The 20,302-nt window shown below is 38.5% G+C and overlaps 1 protein-coding gene across 1 annotated transcript; it reads left to right on the forward strand.

The window, feature by feature from the left end:
• The first annotated feature begins 2,568 nt into the window (after positions 1-2,568).
• LOC141617471 (uncharacterized) lies at positions 2,569-3,894 on the forward strand. The gene has a single exon (XM_074434668.1). It carries the CDS (start codon positions 2,569-2,571, stop codon positions 3,892-3,894), a length of 1,326 nt encoding a protein of 441 aa, XP_074290769.1.
• The last annotated feature ends 16,408 nt before the right edge of the window (positions 3,895-20,302 follow it).

Below are 20,302 nucleotides of genomic sequence, written 5' to 3' on the forward strand. Positions count from 1 at the left end.
TAAATTATTATAAATACAGAATGTTGTAGTTTATAATTTGGAAACATTTTTGGTACGAGTAATTACGAATTACTAGTCGATTTTGTAAATGACATATTTTATGAGTATGTTGATTTTTAATATGATAAAAATACATTGCATTGTAACATGTCATGTAACATGTTACATGTGACAAATTTGACAAATGACAAAATAAAATGGATTCTCCATTTTATACCTAAAACCGAAAATATGGGTGAGTGTTTAGTTTATATTGTGTTATTTATTTTTAAATGGAAACACAATCATAACACTAGATAGTAGGCTTGCATGCCTAATCTCTTGTGAAGAGCAAAAATGAAAGCTATTGGGCAACCTACCCAAAGCCATTTTTTCGGCCAAAATGAAAAGAAAAGAGAGGGTTTTCTTTTTCCAATTAATTCATTCATACAACAATATAATTTTCTAGTGTGAGAAAATTAATATACTCTCTACATATTGTGAAATCTAGATAAATAAAATCACACAAAACACCACCTCTTGACCGAAATTTTCAAGAGCCAAAATACAATTTATTTTGTGTCAATTTTATTGTAAAACTAATATTATTACTAGATCTAAATAGTATTGGTTTATTAAGATGTATTCCTTGGGTATATGCTTTTGGGAGGGATTCTACATTTGAGTCCTTGTTCATCCATTGAGGAAAGCACAAGAACAAAAGAGAAGGAGATATCTTTTGTGCCCATATGAACCGAAATCACAATGTAAGAACATGATTTCTCCTCTATTTTATCATTTGTTTGCATGCATAAAATCCATATTTAATTTTATGACAAATTAATTTTTAACATATATGAGTATTTTTATGTATATAGATCTACATTTCCTTCAATCGGTATCATGAGCCACGGTTGTTTGCATGCAAATCGGTTAAAAGTTTTTCCGAGTTATAAGAATAACATATAAAACTTGTAAAATTTGTGTTATTATGATATATCACGAAATTAATTCATGCATGTTAATATTTCTGGTCCTAAAATGTTTTAGGATATTTTGGTTAATTTTACGGATTTTTATTGTTCATATTATACAATAATGCCATTTAAATATGATTTTATGAGTAAAAATGTCATTTTTGGTCTAAAATTAGCTATACTTCGAATTTTCAGTTGATTTTTGGATATGTTGTCACATATATTATTTTGAGATAACCTGTAAATTTTCATAATTTTTGGACTTGTTATGCTCGAAAAATGGATTTTTCATTATTAAATTCGGATTTAGGGTGCAGATCCCTAACTTTCTACGATGACGGCTGCTAAAAAGCAACGCACTTTATCAAATTCTTCGCATAAAAATAACAAAAACTCCAATAAAAATCGTTTTTCTCCTTTAGATTTTCACATTGTCCAGTCCATCTTCTTCTGTTAAGCTTACTGCGGTTCCTGTAGACTTGGAGCCGTTGGACTTGGATGACCTTGTGGACGATGAGACGGAAGAATGGCTTGTGCAGACTCGTGATAAAGGCAAGAAGAAGCTGGATACTATCTTGGAAGAGCCAACAGGTTTGCTTCAATTTTCTGATGCTGATGTTAAGGCGGAATTAAACTTCTGGAAACACTCTGTTATTTGCTTCATACTTGGGGCGAATCCTCCATGGGATGTGGTGGAGGATTTTATTCACAGGATATGGGCGGATTATGGGGTGGATAGGGTTTCTTTCCTACCGTCTGGGGTGTTTTTGGTTAGATTTGGTCGACAAAAAGATCAAGAGGCCGTGTTAAAACAGGGACATTTTTTATTTGACAACAAACCTTTGATTGTGCGACCATGGTCTGCCTCTGAACCCCTTACTAAAGCTGATGTGAAGGTTGTCCCTGTTTGGGCTAAACTACTTAATCTCCCTCTCAAATTTTGGGGCAAATGTATTCCCCGTATTGCAGCATTGATGGGTGATTTTATTAGATGTGATGCAGCAACAGAGGATAGAACTAGGCTAGCTTATGCTAGGGTGCTTATTGATGTCCCCTTTGGCAAAGCTACGCCTAAAGAGGTTCAGTTTCTTGATGAGGATGGGAAACTGATTGTCATCTCTGTTGAGTTTGAGTGGAACCCCATCCTGTGTAAAGTATGTGGTGGTGTTGGACATACTGATCAAGCTTGTAAGAAATCTAAAGGCAAAGGTCAACAGAGGAAAAAGGTGTCTCAGAAATGGCAACCTAAAGTGCAGGCCCCTCAGGTTCCTGGTCCTACTATTAAGATCAGTTCTAGGGTGTCTACTCCAAAGGTGCCCACTCCTACTCCTACCTCTAAGACTACTACTGGATCACCATCTATACCAATTGTCCAAACTCCTGCTGTGTTACCTACTCCATCTCAGGTGACAAGGACTCAGAAAGGGACTTATCATGTTGCTACTCCAGCAAGGGCAATCATAAGATTGAGTAGGCAGGAACTGCTGGACCGTGGATGTAGCTCGTCTAGATTTGGGAATCATTCCTTCCTTGATGCCCTAAACAATGCTACTCCCAAAGTAGGAATTGGTACAGGTACTCCCTTCTTGCCCCCAGAGGGGGGCAAGGGTCAATGATAGGCTTCTGGAATGTTAGGGGGCTCAATAGTCTAACTAAACAGAAACACATCAAGTGGTTCTTGCACCATCATGACATTGGACTATTTGGCCTCCTTGAGACGAAGGTAAAACCTACGTCTCTAAATCAAATCAGGCAGAATATTTGTGATGGATGGTGTATTTCTACTAATTCTCATTGCCATAAAGGAGGACGAGTATGGTTGTTATGGAAACCTCATATGTTTCAAATCCACTTCATTGAGTATAATGCCCAATTTATCCATGTTTGTGTTGATGAGCTTGCTACTGGTGAATCTTATCACCTCACCATGGTCTATGCTTTTAATGGAGTTCAGGAAAGGAAAATTCTGTGGTTAAAACTTGAACAGTTCTCAAATCAAATCAGGGGTCCTTGGTTGCTGTGTGGAGATTTTAATACAGTGTTAAGGCCTTCTGAAAGGCTTGGGGGGCAAACAACAGATGAAGAAATGGAGGACTTTCAACATTGTGTGGATCATTGCAATGTTCTTGATATGCCTGCTACTGGGTCTTACTTTACTTGGAATAACAAGCAGGAAGCCAATACTAGAGTTTATAGCAGGTTGGATAGGGCCTTGGTCAATCATGAGTGGGTTATGAAGAAACCTGATTATGCTGCCCACTTCCATGTGGAAGGCTACTTTGACCATACTCCTTGTATTATTCAGGATACCAAATTTGGCTCTAGAAGTAGGAAGAGCTTCAAATTTTTTAATATGTGGAGTGGGGTGGATGATTTTCTCCCATGTGTTAGTAAGGTTTGGGACTGTCCTATCTATGGTACTCCCATGTTTTGTTTTGTGAGGAGATTGAAACTTCTTAAGAAACCCTTGAAGGCATTGAACAGTGCTCTTTTTGAGGATGTTGAGAATAATGCCATAAGAGCTCGCAAGCATCTTGAATATGTTCAGGAGCAGCTGAGAAGGGATCCTGGTAATGTTGCTCTTATGGACACTGAAAAGCAAGCTGCTAAAGATTTTCAGGAGCTGCAGAAAGCTTGTGATAGCTTCCTGCTTCAGAAATCAAAGGCTACTTGGTTGAAGGAAGGTGACTCAAACTCTAGTTATTTTCACAGTTGCATTAAAGGGAGACAAGCTAGGAACAAAATTTTCAGAGTTGCAGATGATCGGGGGTGTGGACCGATCTGGCCAGATTCAACAAGCCTTCTTGAGATTCTATCAAGGTTTACTGGTACCGAGGATTCTGTGAAGAGGTTAATGTTCAGGTGGTGCAAAAAGGCCCTCTTTGTACTGCTGAACATTGGGATATCCTGTTGGCACCTGTTTCTGATGTGGAGATAAAAACAGCTGTGTTCTCCATTCCTGACCATAAAGCACCTGGGCCAGATGGGTACTCTAGTGGTTTTTATAAGACTGCCTGGAGCATAGTGGGAGAGGATGTGCACCTTTGTGGTGAAAGATTTCTTTAAAAATGGCAAGCTTTTAAAGCAAGCTAACCATACTATTGTTTCTCTTCTTCCTAAAGTTGAAATCCCTGAGAATGTCACACAGTTTAGACCCATTTCTTGCTGCAATGTGATCTATAAGGTCATCTCTAAATTGCTGTGTGCAAGGTTGGCTACTGTCCTTCCCAACATTATCAGTCCCAATCAAGGTGGCTTCATAAAAGGAAGGAACATTATTGAGAATATCTTAGTGTGCCAAGATCTTATCAGATTATACAAGAGAGCTTCTGTATCTCCCAGATGCCTCATCAAAGTTGATCTCAAGAAAGCATATGACTCAGTTAATTGGAGCTTTATTCATCAGATGCTCAATGCTTTGAACTTCCCTCCTCATTTGGTGCTAATGATTATGGAGTGCATCACTTCTGCTTCATACTCACTTGTTCTGAATGGTGAGCCTTTTGGGTTTTTCAAAGGGAAGAAGGGCTTGAGACAGGGAGATCCCTTATCTCCCCTTTTGTTCACTATTGCTATGGAATATTTCACTAGGATTCGCAATTTACAACCGCCAACATGAAGTTCAGTTCCATCCTTTGTGTGGCGGCCGCAATTGAGTCACCTAATGTTTGCAGACGATCTGTTGTTATTCTCCAGAGGGGATACTCAGTCTGTAATGGTACTGTTGAGGTCTTTTGCCACCTTTTCACAATCTTCTGGACTGCATATGAACAAGCTCAAATCAAATATTTACTTTAATGGGGTCCCTAAAACAGATAGGGACCATATCATTAATGCTTCTGGTTGTGTTGAGGGTAACATTCCTTTTCAGTACCTGGGCATTCCAATTGTTGCAGGGAAAATGGGAAAGAAGGACTGTCAAATCTTGGTTGATAAAATTGTGGACAGGATTCGATCTTTTGGTGCTAGGAAATTATCTTATGCAGGAAGGTTAGTGATGGTTCAAGCTGTGCTTACCTCCCTCTACACTTATTGGACTAGCATTTTCTTAATCCCTAAAGGAGTTCTAAGGAAGATTGATAGCATTTGTAGGAACTATCTTTGGGATGGCTCTTGTATATATGTGAGAACCCCTTTGGTTAATTGGGACCAGGTTTGCTCCCCTAAAAAGGAGGGTGGGCTTGGACTAAAGAATAGCTTTACTTGGAACACAGCTACAATGGGGAAGTTGGTATGGTGGATATATAGCAAGCCTGACGGTTTGTGGGTTAAATGGGTGCACCAAATTTATATGAAAGGCAGTGAGTGGGTTAGTCACTCCCCTAGGACTCACATGGGAGGAAACTGGAAGTCTATTTGCTCAGTCAGAGATGTGTTCTCTGCTGGGTACAGCAATGGGTGTTGGCTTGCAGACATGAGAGGTTACACAGTCAGTTCAGGTTACGAGTGGCTCAGGCAGAAAAATCAACCGGTTGGATGGGCAAGGTTGATCTGGAAGAGCTGGATGGTTCCTAAGCACAGCTTCTTCTGCTGGTTACTGCTCAGGAAAGCTCTGAATGTCAAAGAAAAGCTATTCAGGCATGGTGTTACTGTTAATGACCAGTGTTGCATTTGTGACAATGGGAAGGAGGATTTCAATCACCTCTTTCAAGATTGCAGGTATACCAAAATGGTGTTGGAGTCTATCTGTTTATCCCTGCAAATATCAGTTCCAATGGGAAATGGTATTATTTGGATAGGGAGAAAGAATTGGCCATCTTATAAGAAGAATGTGTGTACACTTGCGTTTATGGCAATGTACTATGCAATATGGCAGCAACGTAACAATGCTAGATCAGATGGTGTTCTACTAAAACCTGCTACATTGACTACTCAAATACTCAGATTGATGCAGGCTCATGCAAGGGTGAAGCTGAACTTGAAGAATTATGAGCAAGAGTTGAATTGGATCAATGCACTTGTCACTGTATAATTTTCATGTAGTTTGATCCGCTAAACTTAATTATTTAGCTTGTAATAGTTTTGTGCTTAATGAGATTTCTTACATTTCACCAAAAAAAAAAAATTCGGATTTAGGTGAAAAATAGGTTAATATGAGTTAAATTTCGGATCTGGTCATAGAAAATTAATATGTTGTCACATGAAATTTTACAAGATGTGTGTAAATAATTGGCTATTAAGAAGTCTTTTTGCATGATTTATGGATTTTTGAAGAAAAATAGCATAAATAGTGACATTATTAGTGAAAATTAATAAAACATAATCTATGACTTAGGAAAAACGTCTAATGTTGCATTTTATTATCTTTTTCAGATCTAAAATTGAAAAGTTAATGAAAATAATTTTTCCATGTTTTTATGATTATTTTAGTTAAAACCGATAAACCGCAACATTGTTTTTCCGGAAAAATTTCGAAATTTTTAACCTAAGATTTTGAACATTATGAGTGTCATGGTATTTTTCCAGAATGTTCATGAGTTTAAATTTCAAATTTTGAATTTATTTGAAATTTTGTGATTTATTTGAAGTTTATAGCTTATTTTTGTAATTTTTGGTCCATTTATGAACAATTTTATTAATATGAGTTAATTATGGTCAAATAATTAGTGAAGACTAAATTTTGAGTCCTAAGAGGTTAGGGCAATTAACTTATGCATAAATATGAATTTATGTATTTTTTGTGATTGTAAAATGTTGAAATCACGCAAATCCGTAAAAACCGAGTAATATAAGATATTGGCTAATTAAAGGCGATTTAGCATAAAATTGGGCATGTTCATACATATTATAATGCAGCATTTTCTTTATGATTGTCATAATTTTATATATATGTATTTTTTTGAATTATGTATTTTTCTTAGTATGGCCTTAGATTTTAATTGGTATTTCCCGAAATGTATGGGAATATCGATTCGGTTGTAATTTTATTGTGATCTCGTATCACCGTTTTGTAATTTAATAGATTTATTTTATTTTAGTTACAAATGTATAATAGGAAATTATGTAATTTATTATGTAATTTTATTCATTCCGGAGTTCCCAAAGACGGATTTCTTCAAGAATGGCGATACATAAAGACGGTGTTGCCTCGAGATGCGTGTCACAACCGAAGTTCAAGGGACCAATGGAGTTGGTTTCCGAATATGTAATAGTTAAATAGTTTTTCTATTTTAGGAAAGGCCATACTAGGATTTATTTATTTTATGTTTTGCATTTTATTTATATGTCACATGCATCGCTAAATCGCCATAACTAAAACATGCATTGTCATTTTATCGAGTTTATCGACCGTGTCAATTAAAATTATCGTAGTTCACCGCTTTAGTTCACTTAAAACGAGATAGATAATAAATTGACATGACCTCTCGCTAAAACAATTAATTGAGACATAGCCTTACCAAATAGTAGAAACCATGAAAACCTATTTCGTGAGGGAGTGCACTCGGCCCTACCGGGGTACAAACCTTGTTACGTAGGGGAAGTGGGTGATAAATGTCAAATCCACCGAATTCATGTTGATGAGGGTTTCATCGGCCATACCGTGCCCAAGTTGATGTGGATTTGGATCATGGACACATTTATTCGAAATTTGGATTGAGCTCAACGGAAGTATTCGCGACCGTAGTTGCATGTGTTCCGGGCTATAGATAAATATTAGAGTTATCGACCAAGAGTTCTAAAAGTAGAATCGATTAAAGCGTTAATCCACCGAGTTATATTGATAAGGGTTTCATCGGCCATACCGTGCCCAAGTTAATATGAATTTGGGTCTTGGAATCATTTATCATAGTTGGGTAGAGGTCACTATGTAAATGCTTTACTTGTTATTTACAAGTATTAATAAAACGATAAATGTCAAGTTTTCCATTATTTTGTTATCATATTGTTCTATTTCTTTACCACAATTCATATACGATATCATTTCGATTTTGACTCAAATCTCCGTTAAAACATCGTAACTAAAGACAAAAATTTGAATTTGCTTATAAAACCTCATATAAACCATTGCTAAGGATCTCTTGTAAAGAGTATAGATTAAAGTTATTCATTATCAAACAGGTTTTTGATTCTTGACTAACACATCTACTTACAATGGATTGTTATTCATATACTTAATTGAATTAAGTACCTTGAAGCGATAAATTGTTTTGGTAATTAGTTTTGTCAGAATTCGTAATTGACCAAAATAACGCAACCACTTCAATGAAAGTTTTAAGACTAAAACGATTGAATTGAAGAGTAATCTTTATAAAATTCACCTTTGCTTATCTAAGTAAAGACTCATTGAAATGAGTGGGAGCATTCTCTTAAACCGTTAAGATGAGGACGAGGTTAAAGAAGTAAAATTAGTATGGAATTGATACAAGGTTATGTTAAAGGTAAAGTTGTTGAGAATGACGATACTAAACCTATCAATCCCGACCGATAAAGTTTCCATTGTCTTAAATGTTGGACACGAGAAAGGAAACTACCCCAAATTATTGAAGAATCAACAAGTTAGTTGTGGGACATCTAATGGGATCTTCTTCTTTAAATGTTTATATGATTGACATAAATTTTGCTAGTACTACTTCGTCAATATTAGAAACCGGTGCTGGTTTTCATCATTATGTTTGATACATGGGATGATAAGAATATGACGACTAGCAACAATAATGTCGAGAGATAGAGTAATTGTGTACTCAATCTAGTTTTTGGATTTAAAGTGGTACTTAATTGTGACTATTAAGTGCATAAACTCTAAATAAGAATATATACTTGTTACGAAACAAAAGAGGTTTCACTTTTGTGACCCTATACACCACGGTTTGATGTATGGCTAGCCCATTATCAAGGTGATTATATTCTAAACCAAACTAGTATAATATATATCATATAGATGATGTAAGACTCAAATTGGTAATCCAAGATTAAACCTTAAATTTTGGAATGATGAACGCAAAGAGTTATCGAGTACTCTTGAAACCATTAGATTGTTAATGGTATATGCGTATCTTGTATTCAAAGCAAGATGTCTCGTGCCTTTTGGTTGAAAAGGAGATCGAGGTTGTATATCATCGATCCAAAATAGGTTGATCATTTTCTTTTACCAACGATATAAGTTGACGCTAATATGTTCACTTAATAAGGTAAAAGAAGAAATCTTTGAAGAATTTCAAAGAGTTCAAGGAATCACGATTTAGTCGTGATGGAATTATCAAAGTGAAGACTTTGATATAAGCCAAAGGAAATGTGATATAGTATCGCAAGTTAATCTCTCTTAGCACGCATTATGGAATAATGTGTGATTGGATAAGAATTCAAACGCTATTCGATATGGTTTGGACTTCAATCAAGTTACTATGAGTTACTTGATCATTTTGGGGATTTTATCATTTTTGTCTAAATTATTTTTTCCACTAAATCGAATCATATGAGATATGAAATGGTAAGGGTACCATGTTTGTAAGTTTTCACAAGAAACAAATGCTCATTTTTCCTTTTTAATTATCACGAGTACGACAGGTTTGTGGCTCGTGAAGCTGTCTTTCTAAAATACAAGTTTATTTTTAGAAGACAGAGTGGGAGAAATTATTCAAGAGCCACAAAGAATGCCACAGAGAATGTTATGTCGCAAGAAACTGGTCTTTCTTGGCTACATGAGACGTTTTGTGTAAGACATTGTTTCTTCAAAAACCTAGGAGGTTAAATTCATCACTTGCCAAAAATGATGAATTCATGCTACTTTTAAAAGTAAAGAGCTTATAACTTACAAAAGAAATTGCTTGATTCAAGTTAATTACTTCTAGAAAGTAATGAACGAATGACTTACATGAGAGTGTTTAAGTCACAACTCAATACAAGGCTTAGAGCCATGAGAATCTGAAATAAATGGCTTGATTAGTGACAAAGGGTTTTGCACTAATAAAGAGATATTTCAAAGCAAGATTGGTTGCAAAGGGTTTTGCACTAATTGAAATGCTTAAGTCTATTTGGATCTTCTTAAGGATTGTGTTTCATTATGAGATTATGAAATACGTAGCAAGTGAATCTAAAACCCACTTCTTCAAAAGAAGGAATGTATTCAATACATGTCATGAGTTTTGTAGATTCTTGCAATCCTAAGATAATGTGAAACTTAAGAGAGGGTCTTAAGTAGGACATCAATGAGTTAGAATCAACATTTTGATCATGTGGCAAAACATTTCTCGATAAGTCGAGAAGTTGTGTTTATACATGAAGTTTAGTGGGAGTTACGGAAATTTTAATTAGTCCGATATGTGGATGACATATTGATCATTGCGAATGATTTAAGACTTTTGGAGTATTATAATACATCTTTAATATACGGATTTATGAAGATAAATCCACGTGATATTAGTGTCAATAAGAAGTCTTATGTTGATAAGATTCATGACCAGTTCAATTAAATTGAACATATTTGATTGGTTTCATTTGCTTCCGCTGCCAGATCAATTAAATGAGTAATGATGTATAACACTTCATATACTTCGAGTATGATGAATTGTTTTCAAAATCGAATTTAAGTAATCTTTACCAAGTAAGCCATAAAGATTATCCTTAAGTGCTTGCAGAAGCATTAAGGCTATGATGCAAAGTGTTTATAATGCAATTTTGTGTAAGGGTGTTACACAAGTGACAATTGATAATTGAGATTGCGCATGTTTTCCGACAAAACCATAATCAAAACACATTAGGATGGTTAAGATACCATTGTGGCAATGTTAATTAAGAAGTAGATTTTCTAGAATCGTTCTAGGCAATAAAGAACAAGGAGAGATATTGATAACGGAAATTGAGTACACTTGCAATCATGGGATGTGCAAGAAGGAAGAGTCCCGCACATCGCGAAAAACAAGTGGGAGCTATTCTAAGGATAGAAGGCCTATGTCTTGATTGGATCTCGACACGTACTCAGAAAGTTTTGTAATGCAAATGTCTACATTATAAAGGAAAACAAGTATGTAGTAAGGTTGAGTAAGGTGCAAGAAATTGATAAAACCTACTAACCAAAGCCTTCTTAAAGGCTAAACATGATGAGTCATGTCATTTCAATTGAATTGAGATGAATAACTACATTCAAGATCAAATTAGATTATAGAATATGAAATAGTAATCAGGCATTGACTATTCATATGTGATAATCGCATTTGTCGTTCGAGTTTTTACTTTAAAAGCTCCTTTATACTTTGTTACATCCAAACGGGTTGTAGAGACAACATTGAACCCCGTTAAAGTGAACACGGATTAGCATAGTATTCGCCCATAGTCACTTGTATGAGGTGACGTCTCGAAGTGACTAGAGTGTGATGCGATTGATGGCAAGTTCAAGTGCCATAGAGTCATGTGAGATGACTAGTCGATCACATATGCAGACTGTTAGGAACAATTTGTCGGGCCTTATGACCGCTTATAGAGTTCTGGCAAATTTATATAGCCTGGTCGTGGCGAGAGCTACTATAGTATTCAAATGAGTCGATTCTTTTGACTAAAGACTATTCGCCTAAGATGGCACAGTTTCAGATTAACTTTGATTTGTGTTACTACGACCTTCGTAAATGGGGTCAAATGGGCATATTTTGGGTTATGATGGCTGTGGCTAGTCGAAGGGAATGAGTGCGATAGGAATTGTCCACCCCTTTGTCAGGGTTATAACAATATCTCAGGGCCACTCGAGGAGTAATGAACTGGAAATGCGTGGCCACGCTCGGAAGGTATCCAGAGTGGATAAATCCGGTCAAACAGTTATTCTCCAGATCGAGGAAACCACTCTCGATATGATCACTTGCAAGTACGACCTGAAAGACACCTTGCATTGAGTGGGAGATAGTAATAGGACAAGAGAATTGGTGACGCACACTTGTCGAGGACAAGTGGGAGATTGTTGGGAAATGTGTCCTCAACAATAGTGCGCTCACATGATTTAAATATCATTATTAAATCTCATTTTAAGAATACATATGGGATGTAATATTTTACAGTCAACTGGTCCACACATATCGGTAATGATTGGCTGACTAGAGTTTGACATTACTGTCGTGCGACGGTGGTGATCAGTTGATCCCCTTAGGTCATACCTATAGGGAAATACTCTTAATTGATTATTTAATTGATCGTATACCGATACGAGTTAATTAAATTACTTAAAATTGACGGATGATTTTGTGAGTAAAATTTACGTATCTTATTGTAAATATGATTAAATAAGACACGGTCTAAGTAATCGAATTATTTTATTACTTGGATGAAATTATTGTTTCTGTAAACAATTGAAACGGAATGAATAAATTATTATAAATACAGAATGTTGTAGTTTATAATTTGGAAACATTTTTGGTACGAGTAATTACGAATTACTAGTCGACTTTGTAAATGACATATTTTATGAGTATGTTGATTTTTAATATGATAAAAATACATTGCATTGTAACATGTCATGTAACATGTTACATGTGACAAATTTGACAAATGACAAAATAAAATGGATTCTCCATTTTATACCTAAAACCGAAAATATGGGTGAGTGTTTAGTTTATATTGTGTTATTTATTTTTAAATGGAAACACAATCATAACACTAGATAGTAGGCTTGCATGCCTAGTCTCTTGTGAAGAGCAAAAATGAAAGCTATTGGGCAACCTACCCAAAGCCATTTTTTCGGCCAAAATGAAAAGAAAAGAGAGGGTTTTCTTTTTCCAATTAATTCATTCATACAACAATATAATTTTCTAGTGTGAGAAAATTAATATACTCTCTACATATTGTGAAATCTAGAGAAATAAAATCACACAAAACACCATCTCTTGACCGAAATTTTCAAGAGCCAAAATACAATTTATTTTGTGTCAATTTTATTGTAAAACTAATATTATTACTAGATCTAAATAGTATTGGTTTATTAAGATGTATTCCTTGGGTATATGCTTTTGGGAGGGATTCTACATTTGAGTCCTTGTTCATCCATTGAGGAAAGCACAAGAACAAAAGAGAAGGAGATCTCTTTTGTGCCCATATGAACCGAAATCACAATGTAAGAACATGATTTCTCCTCTATTTTATCATTTGTTTACATGCATAAAATCCATATTTAATTTTATGACAAATTAATTTTTAACATATATGAGTATGTTTATGTATATAGATCTACATTTCCTTCACATTTACCGACTCAAAATGAGAAGAATCCACATGAGACGGTAAATCTGATAGAATTGAGAAGCGGTCTTTCTTATGAGGGACCGGAAGTGTCGAAATCAGACCCGAGGGAAGCTTTAACTGGTGATGAACAGTGTTCTGTTAAGAGAAAAGGGCTCATGACAAAGGAATTACTCGATCGACTGAAATCTGGTGTTCGATCGAGTAGAACTGAAGATAAAAGTCCTCGATCGAGTGGTTTTTCCACTCGATCGAGTGAACATGAAGAACAGGTTGGTCGATCGAGTAGTTTATCTACTCGATCGAGTGAAGCAGAAAGTGGAGTTGGTCGATCGAGTGGAAATTGTACTCGATCGACTGACATTGATGAAGAAACTGCTCGATCGAGTGAGCAAATTGGTCGATCGAATAGTATTGATGCCGGGAAGCTTATTCGAGAGCCTGCTAGTGCTCGTTTAAGCGAGATATCACCGGAAAGACCTCGTTCGAGAGGTAAGAAGCGTCCAAAGGATACAGAACTTGCACCGGAAGATAAATTGGAAGCGAGAAACAAGGGACTTGAGATACCTGTCACGGTTCCCTTCCCGAGGCGGCTGCAAAATACTAAAGCTAATCAACAATTCGGCAAATTTGTCGAACTTTTGAAGAGCTTGGAAGTCACCGTGCCGTTCACTGAATTGCTGACTAAGGTACCCTCTTATTTAAAGTTTATGAAAGAAATTTTAGCGCGTAAGAGGACTATTAATGACAGTAAGACCGTAGCTTTGACTGAGGTGGGGTCAGCCCTATTTCAAAATATGTTACCCCCTAAGCAATCAGACCCGTGTAGTTTTTCAATTCCGTGTCATATCGGTATGCATTTGATTGATAATGCGCTATGCGATTTAGCCGCTAGCGTGAGTGTCTTACCTTTGTCTCTGGCTAAGAGATTTGGTTTGACAAAGCTGAGTTGTACCAACATGACTGTCCAGATGGCCGACCGTAGTTTATCACGGCCACTAGGTGTAGTAGAAGACGTACCTGTTCAGATCGGGAAGTTCTTTATTCCCGTTGATTTTGTTGTCTTAGACATCCCCGAAGATGCACACACCCCTATTATTTTAGGGAGACCATTTTTGTCCACTGCCCGTGCAGTGATAGACGTCGGGGGGAAGATTTTGACCTTTCAGGTAGGGGACGAGGAGCTGATTTTTCATCAGTCTAAGTTCCGGAGAACTCCCATGCAAGCCCAGCCTTGCAATGCTCTCTCTTCTATTGATCCTAGTATTGACACTCCAAATGAAAATTTGGAGAATTGTGCCGCTATTGTTAACCCTCCGCCTCAGACTGAGAGCAAAAAGGAGGAAAGTTCGTCTGTTTTCCTTGTTGTAGGTGGGGTGAGATGAAAGCAAAGGGGAAGAGTTTGTCAAAGGACATGGTGCAATCATTATCAATCAAACTGGAGATGTTGACGCTAAAGCTGGTGATAAAGGAGCAAGGACGAGGAAGGTTCACGCTTATGTGGATGTGAACTACTCCCCTCCTACCGTTTCAAGTGATTACTCATGCTTATGGAAGTTGAAGAGGACAGTCAATGTTCTTTGCCGAGGTGACGTCCTCAATCGAAGCCCACCAAGGGGCTACTGAAATTTGATGGGAATTAAACGGGGAAATGCCCCGTGTAACACTTTGTAATAGATAATTTTTGAATTTCTTTTGAATTTGTTTTATTGCGTTTTAATTAGGACAATTAGTTTTAGACAGTTTTTAGCATGAACGTAAGACTATAGACTGTGCTTATGTGTATTTGGTATTTTGGGAAATTTTTGCATGTGTTTTTATGCAGGTTTGGGGAAGTTTTACGCATTCCGAGGAAGAAAAGACGAAATTAAAGAGCTTACGCGAGAAAAGTCCTCGATCGAGTACTCTTTGTACTCGATCGAGTGGAAAATTGGTCGACCGAGTGCTTTTTCCAGTCGATCGAGTACAGCAATAAAGGGGATTGGTCGATCGAGTAAAAATTTTACTCGACCAAGCTGCTGGACCATCAAAGTGCTCGATCGAGTGGTTTAAAACCACTCGATCGAGTGAAATGAACATAACACGGGAGTTTTTCTACCTTAAACTCTTATTTTTGTTTTCTAATTCATTTCATCCCCTAATTCCGTCTAACCCTTCCCCTAATTGCGATTTAAACTCCCCCAAATCCCCATTTTCTTGCCCAAATCACCAAATCCGCTTCCTACATTTCATTGTTTGCATCTTAATCTTCAAAAGCCCCTTAAATTCACCCTTGTTTCTATTCATTTGCACGGTTTTAAAAGGGTTTTCGGGTTTGCGGTTTTTAAGCTCGAAAAATCGCTATTGTTGCTTGTTTATTAGAAGATTAATTGTATTTGTACGTTTATCATCATCAAGTAAGTGATTTCCATAACCTCTTGCATTTTAATTTCGATTATTTTGAATTTTATGAGGTGAAATTGAATTAGGGTTTCGAAAATCCCTGTTTAGTCGAATTTTTCGACTTGATTGTGTTTGTATGCCCTTAATTAGCTTGCTTGATGATCATAATTCCCCTTCCTCGCTGTTTGTTACATGTTAATTCGAATTTTCCATGATTTTTATGATATGGGTTCTAGACAGTCGGATTTTTCGACTGTCACTTTGATTTTTGCTGTTGAAATCTGTCTAGCTAGCATCTCTATTGCGATTTTGCTGCTGATTGTTGACTAAAATCGAACCCCTGTCGATGCTTAGACATGTTTACTCTGGACCTTGCACAGAAATTGCGATTAGGGCTGCTTAAGTCGAATTTTTCGACTGTCAGACGGTTTATATACTGCATTGTCTTAATTAACTTCAGTTGATGCTTACATGTTCGATGTTAATCGCTATTCCCATTCCCTATCGCCATTTGCATTCGTAATTCGAAATTTTTGAGGATTGTTGGGATTTATTTCTTTGTAAAGTCGAATTTTTCGACCGATAGGCATTCACATCTTTGTCACATGCTGGTTTTACGTGTTGTTTTAGCCACGGTTAGCAGCTATTTTCTCATCATGCCCTTTACCTTGTCACAGGATGGAGTCCAGTACTTTGCCTTCTACCAGTACCACCTACAGTCCGTCCTTGAGTGAGTCAGTGGCCCCTGCTGTCGCCACTACCACCGCCTTAGTCACCACTGCAGCCCCTGTGTTCTTTGTTTCAGCTGCAGGGACGGTTTTTACTCCAGTGAGCTCAGCTGCGAGCTCAGTTCAGCTACCACTTCCTCCACGGTCACCACCACAGCTAGCACTGCTGCTAGTTCCTCTTCAGCGGTGACCACAGTAGCCACTACCTGTACACCAGCCACCACTTCTACACCTGTGGCGGACTCACCAGCAGCCGCAGCCGCCTTCAGAGCTGCCTTGGTTCCTTACACCGTCCGAGAGAGGGCCGCTGCCTTGCGTTCCAGAGGCCGGGGTCGTAGACAGTCTCGAGCTACGCCAGCTCCTTCTACCTCTACTTCCGCCCCTAGCACTTCTACAGCTGCTGCTCCTGCTTCTACTTCTGGGACAGTTACAGTTCGAGGGGACACTTCCCTCGATTCTCACCCAGATTATCCACAGGTACTCTTTGTTAATGCTTTACACCGTGATAAATTTTATAACTTGCTGAAGTGTATACATGTGCCTTCCCGATTTTTGGATAAATCGGCATTAGATAAACTCGGCATTTACGAGTCAGTCTGTACTTTACTACGGGTCACGGGGATGCCTGGGCTCATTACTATGAGAGGCCACACCTTCTTAGAGCTGAGTCTCGAGTTTCTCAGCTCTTTTACCTTCTCCCCAGATGCACATAAGACTGACCCCGACAGTCTTTCAGTCTCCTTCCGGTTGTTTAACCGGACTTTTCCGATGCCTCTAGCGGAGTTTGGTAGGTTGCTTGACCTTACCTCCTCGGGTGTGACATCAGACTCGAGGAAGGTTTACCGTCAGGTTTGGCGGTGCCTGGCCCAGACCCGTTTCCAGGAGCGAAAGCTCCACCAGGTCCACCATCCCCCCGTCCGTTGTTTTCTTAGACTGATGGGGAGCTCTATTTTCGGCCGAAAGGAGCCGAACAACATTACCAACACCGAGCTCTCCATCCGGGCGGTTATCCGAACGTCGACTGTGAGGGTCCTTTTACCTTCAACATAGCCTACTTGACCGCCCAGTACCTCCATGACCAGGGGAAGAAGGAGGCGGGAACCATTGCCTGCGGTGGCATAGCCACCATTCTTGCCCACCGCCTTTTCCCCACCTGGCCACGTGACTTGCAGTACCTCCCGGGAGAGAGGTTACTGAGTCTAGACGCCATGCTCGCTCAGCATTGGCTGACCCAGACCACCGGACTTGGAAGATTGACGGCTCCTTGTCTGTTGACTTACCTTGTGACAGTCTCCTCCGTCTTGAGCCCTTACCTACTGTGGTAAAGAGCCACTGTCTGCCTGCTTTGCCTCTACTTCACCTTCCACTTCAGTCTTGTCCACCTCCTGCTGCACCCACCGCTAAGAAGCGGCGACTTGAGACTGGAGAGGGGTCCACACCTTCAGGGAGTACCCAGCCTTCCACGGTTACTCCCGATCCGACCCCTACTCCCACTACTACTACCACTCCTACTCCTGCTCCACCTTCCACTGACCAGACACAGACTGAGCCGGCTTTCCCGACTACTTTTAGACCACCTCCTCCCTTTGTAGCGCCCGCGGTCCAGGACCAAGGGGGCGCAGTTTACGGTTTGTTGATCGAGCTTGCAGAGCGTCAGGCTCGTATGGAGAGGGACTTAGCTTTGACCCTACACCCTCTGTACGAGTACCACTTGCGGCGACACAGACCGATCCCGGAGGGTTGGCCACACCCTTCCTTCTTCCAGTACCCAGCTGAGGGGTACCCGGCGTCAGAGGAGGAGGAGGAGGACGAGGACCCCGAGGTTGCAGTGAAGAGAGCTCGCGCTGAGGAGCGGAGGAGGCGAGAGGAGGAGGAGGACCCGGAATACAAGGTGGATGGAGACGACGACGACGAGTAGCTACTGGTCTACTCACTTCCCCAGTTTTCTGGCTGGTTTGGGGAAGTTCGTATTTTGTATGTATCTCTTACTCTTTTATTTTGTCTCCTTTATTTTATTATTTTTATTTTGTTGGTTGTATATTCCTGTTTCCCTGTATATATCTACTGGTGTATGCTGGAGGACAACGAGGGCGTTGTCCGTTTTGGTTTGGGGAGGGTATTGCATCCTTTTGAGTCTGCATCTGCATTTGTTTTGCATCCACGTTTATTTTTCAGTTTGAGTGCATTTGTTTTGCATCCACGTTTATTTTTCAGCCTTGCATTGTTTTAATTCATTGAAAAATCCAAAAAAAATTAAAAAATTTCAAAAATTCAAAAAAATATTCACGTTTATTTCTGTATATAGGTTGAGTCGGAACGGTAGATTCCCATGATGACAATGCACTATAACTGGTCTTTTTGCTTGAGTCTTGCACTTTTATTGATAGTTATTAGCTTTGTCATACGCATAGTCTACGAATTTCTGTTCAAATATAGCTGATTGTTTAGACTTGACCGATAAATTGGCAAACTACTTAAAAAATTCTGAGTTTTAGAGCCATAACCGGTGACATTTATGACCAGTTCATTAGGAATTGAGAGTAGTACTCCTTGCATAGCATGTTCATCATTTTTGCACATTTATGACAATCAATTTCTTGTTAAATGCACATATTCGGGTTTGTGGTTGGTGTCACATGCAGGGAGGTGTTTGCAAATTCCCCTTTCCTTATACTTTTCACCCATTTAGCTCCAAATTAGCCAAAACTTACCTTTTGACCCATTAGCTACATTCCAAATTAAGCCTGCCTAGTCAAGCTAGTTTAGTATGTTCTTTTGTGGTATGAGTTTTCGTCTGCAGTTTGGCCGTATCCCTTTTGTATGGAGTTGTTGGAAAGTTGAGGAGAAGGAGAAAGAAAGAAAAAAAAAAGTATTGAAAAAAAAAAGAGAGAGAGAAAGAAAAAAAATAAAGGCTGGAACGTGTAAGAAAGAAAGAAAAGAAAAAGAGAATGTGAAAATGGAGGAAACAGACGTGCTCCTCTTGTCTGAGTTGAGAAGATGTTCGAAGATATACAATCGAAAAAGGTTGATTTGGTTCAGTTAGTTATTTCAGACGGTGTTTTAAAAAGGGAAGTTTGTGACCGTCTGACTCCTCCGTTCTATCCCATATTTTTTTGAGGAGATTGTGTTTTGAGTCTAGTGAGTTTTGTGCCGAATGAAGGGCACCTGTACTTAGTCTTTTAGTCAGTTGAGATTCGGATGGTTTCATTATGGTCCTGTTAGAAACTAGCTTGACGCTTTTACCTCCACATTTCCATAACATGTTTTGCCTTTTCTCACCTGAACCTTACTATTCCCAAATCATTTGCAAACCCTCGGCTGTGACGGACATTATTGGCTGGAATGTGTGCATTAGTACTTGAATTGTCTTTCATTTTTGTTGCATGCATGCTATGTAGGTCGCAGTTAGGTGAGTGACTGTCTTTCCTTCTCTCTTTTACATATAACATTCACCCTTTTTGCTTCATGAGAGAAGAGTGACCACGAGAGAGTCCGATTTTGTTGGTCTTGCAAAGTCGAAAGGTTGGCTATATTTCTGAACAGCTTATAATTCGTTTGCGTATTGACTGCTTAGCTTTAACTGTTAATTTTTGTTGCATTAAATTGGTTCAAGTAGACAAGTTAAGCTAGCTCTGAGTTATCATTCCGTTCCATTAGTGTATAGTTTTGAGTTTACTCGAGGACGAGTAAAGGTTCGGTTTGGGGAGATTTGATACGTGCCTAATGTATAGTCTTTTTAGCCTATTTCAGCACGTATTTCTATGCATTTTCATATTGTTTTTATGGTATTTTGCCCCGAATTGGCTACTTTGGTTCGTTTTGTCCATTTTGTAGAAATGAACGCGAAAGTAGTGGAATCGTACCCTTTTTCGTCCTTTTTGCATGCATTTAGAGGAGACGGGATTTTCCTGAGTGAGATACTGTGTTTGGAAGCGTCGTGGCACGCAATACGAGGCACTTAGACGCGGACTTGAGCTGAAATGAAGATGAAGTACTCGATCGAGGAGTTTTACCACTCGATCGAGTGGTTTTCACGTCCTCTGATGGTCGATCGAGTGGTTTTTCACTCGATCCATAAGT

Source organism: Silene latifolia, chromosome X (assembly GCF_048544455.1).
Source record: "Silene latifolia isolate original U9 population chromosome X, ASM4854445v1, whole genome shotgun sequence".
Classification (NCBI taxonomy): Eukaryota; Viridiplantae; Streptophyta; class Magnoliopsida; order Caryophyllales; family Caryophyllaceae; genus Silene; species Silene latifolia.

What these genes read in the sequence shown, in the direction of transcription:
- LOC141617471 (XM_074434668.1), top strand. Translation starts at nt 2,569, where the DNA reads ATGATAGGCTTCTGGAATGTTAGGGGGCTCAATAGTCTAACTAAACAG.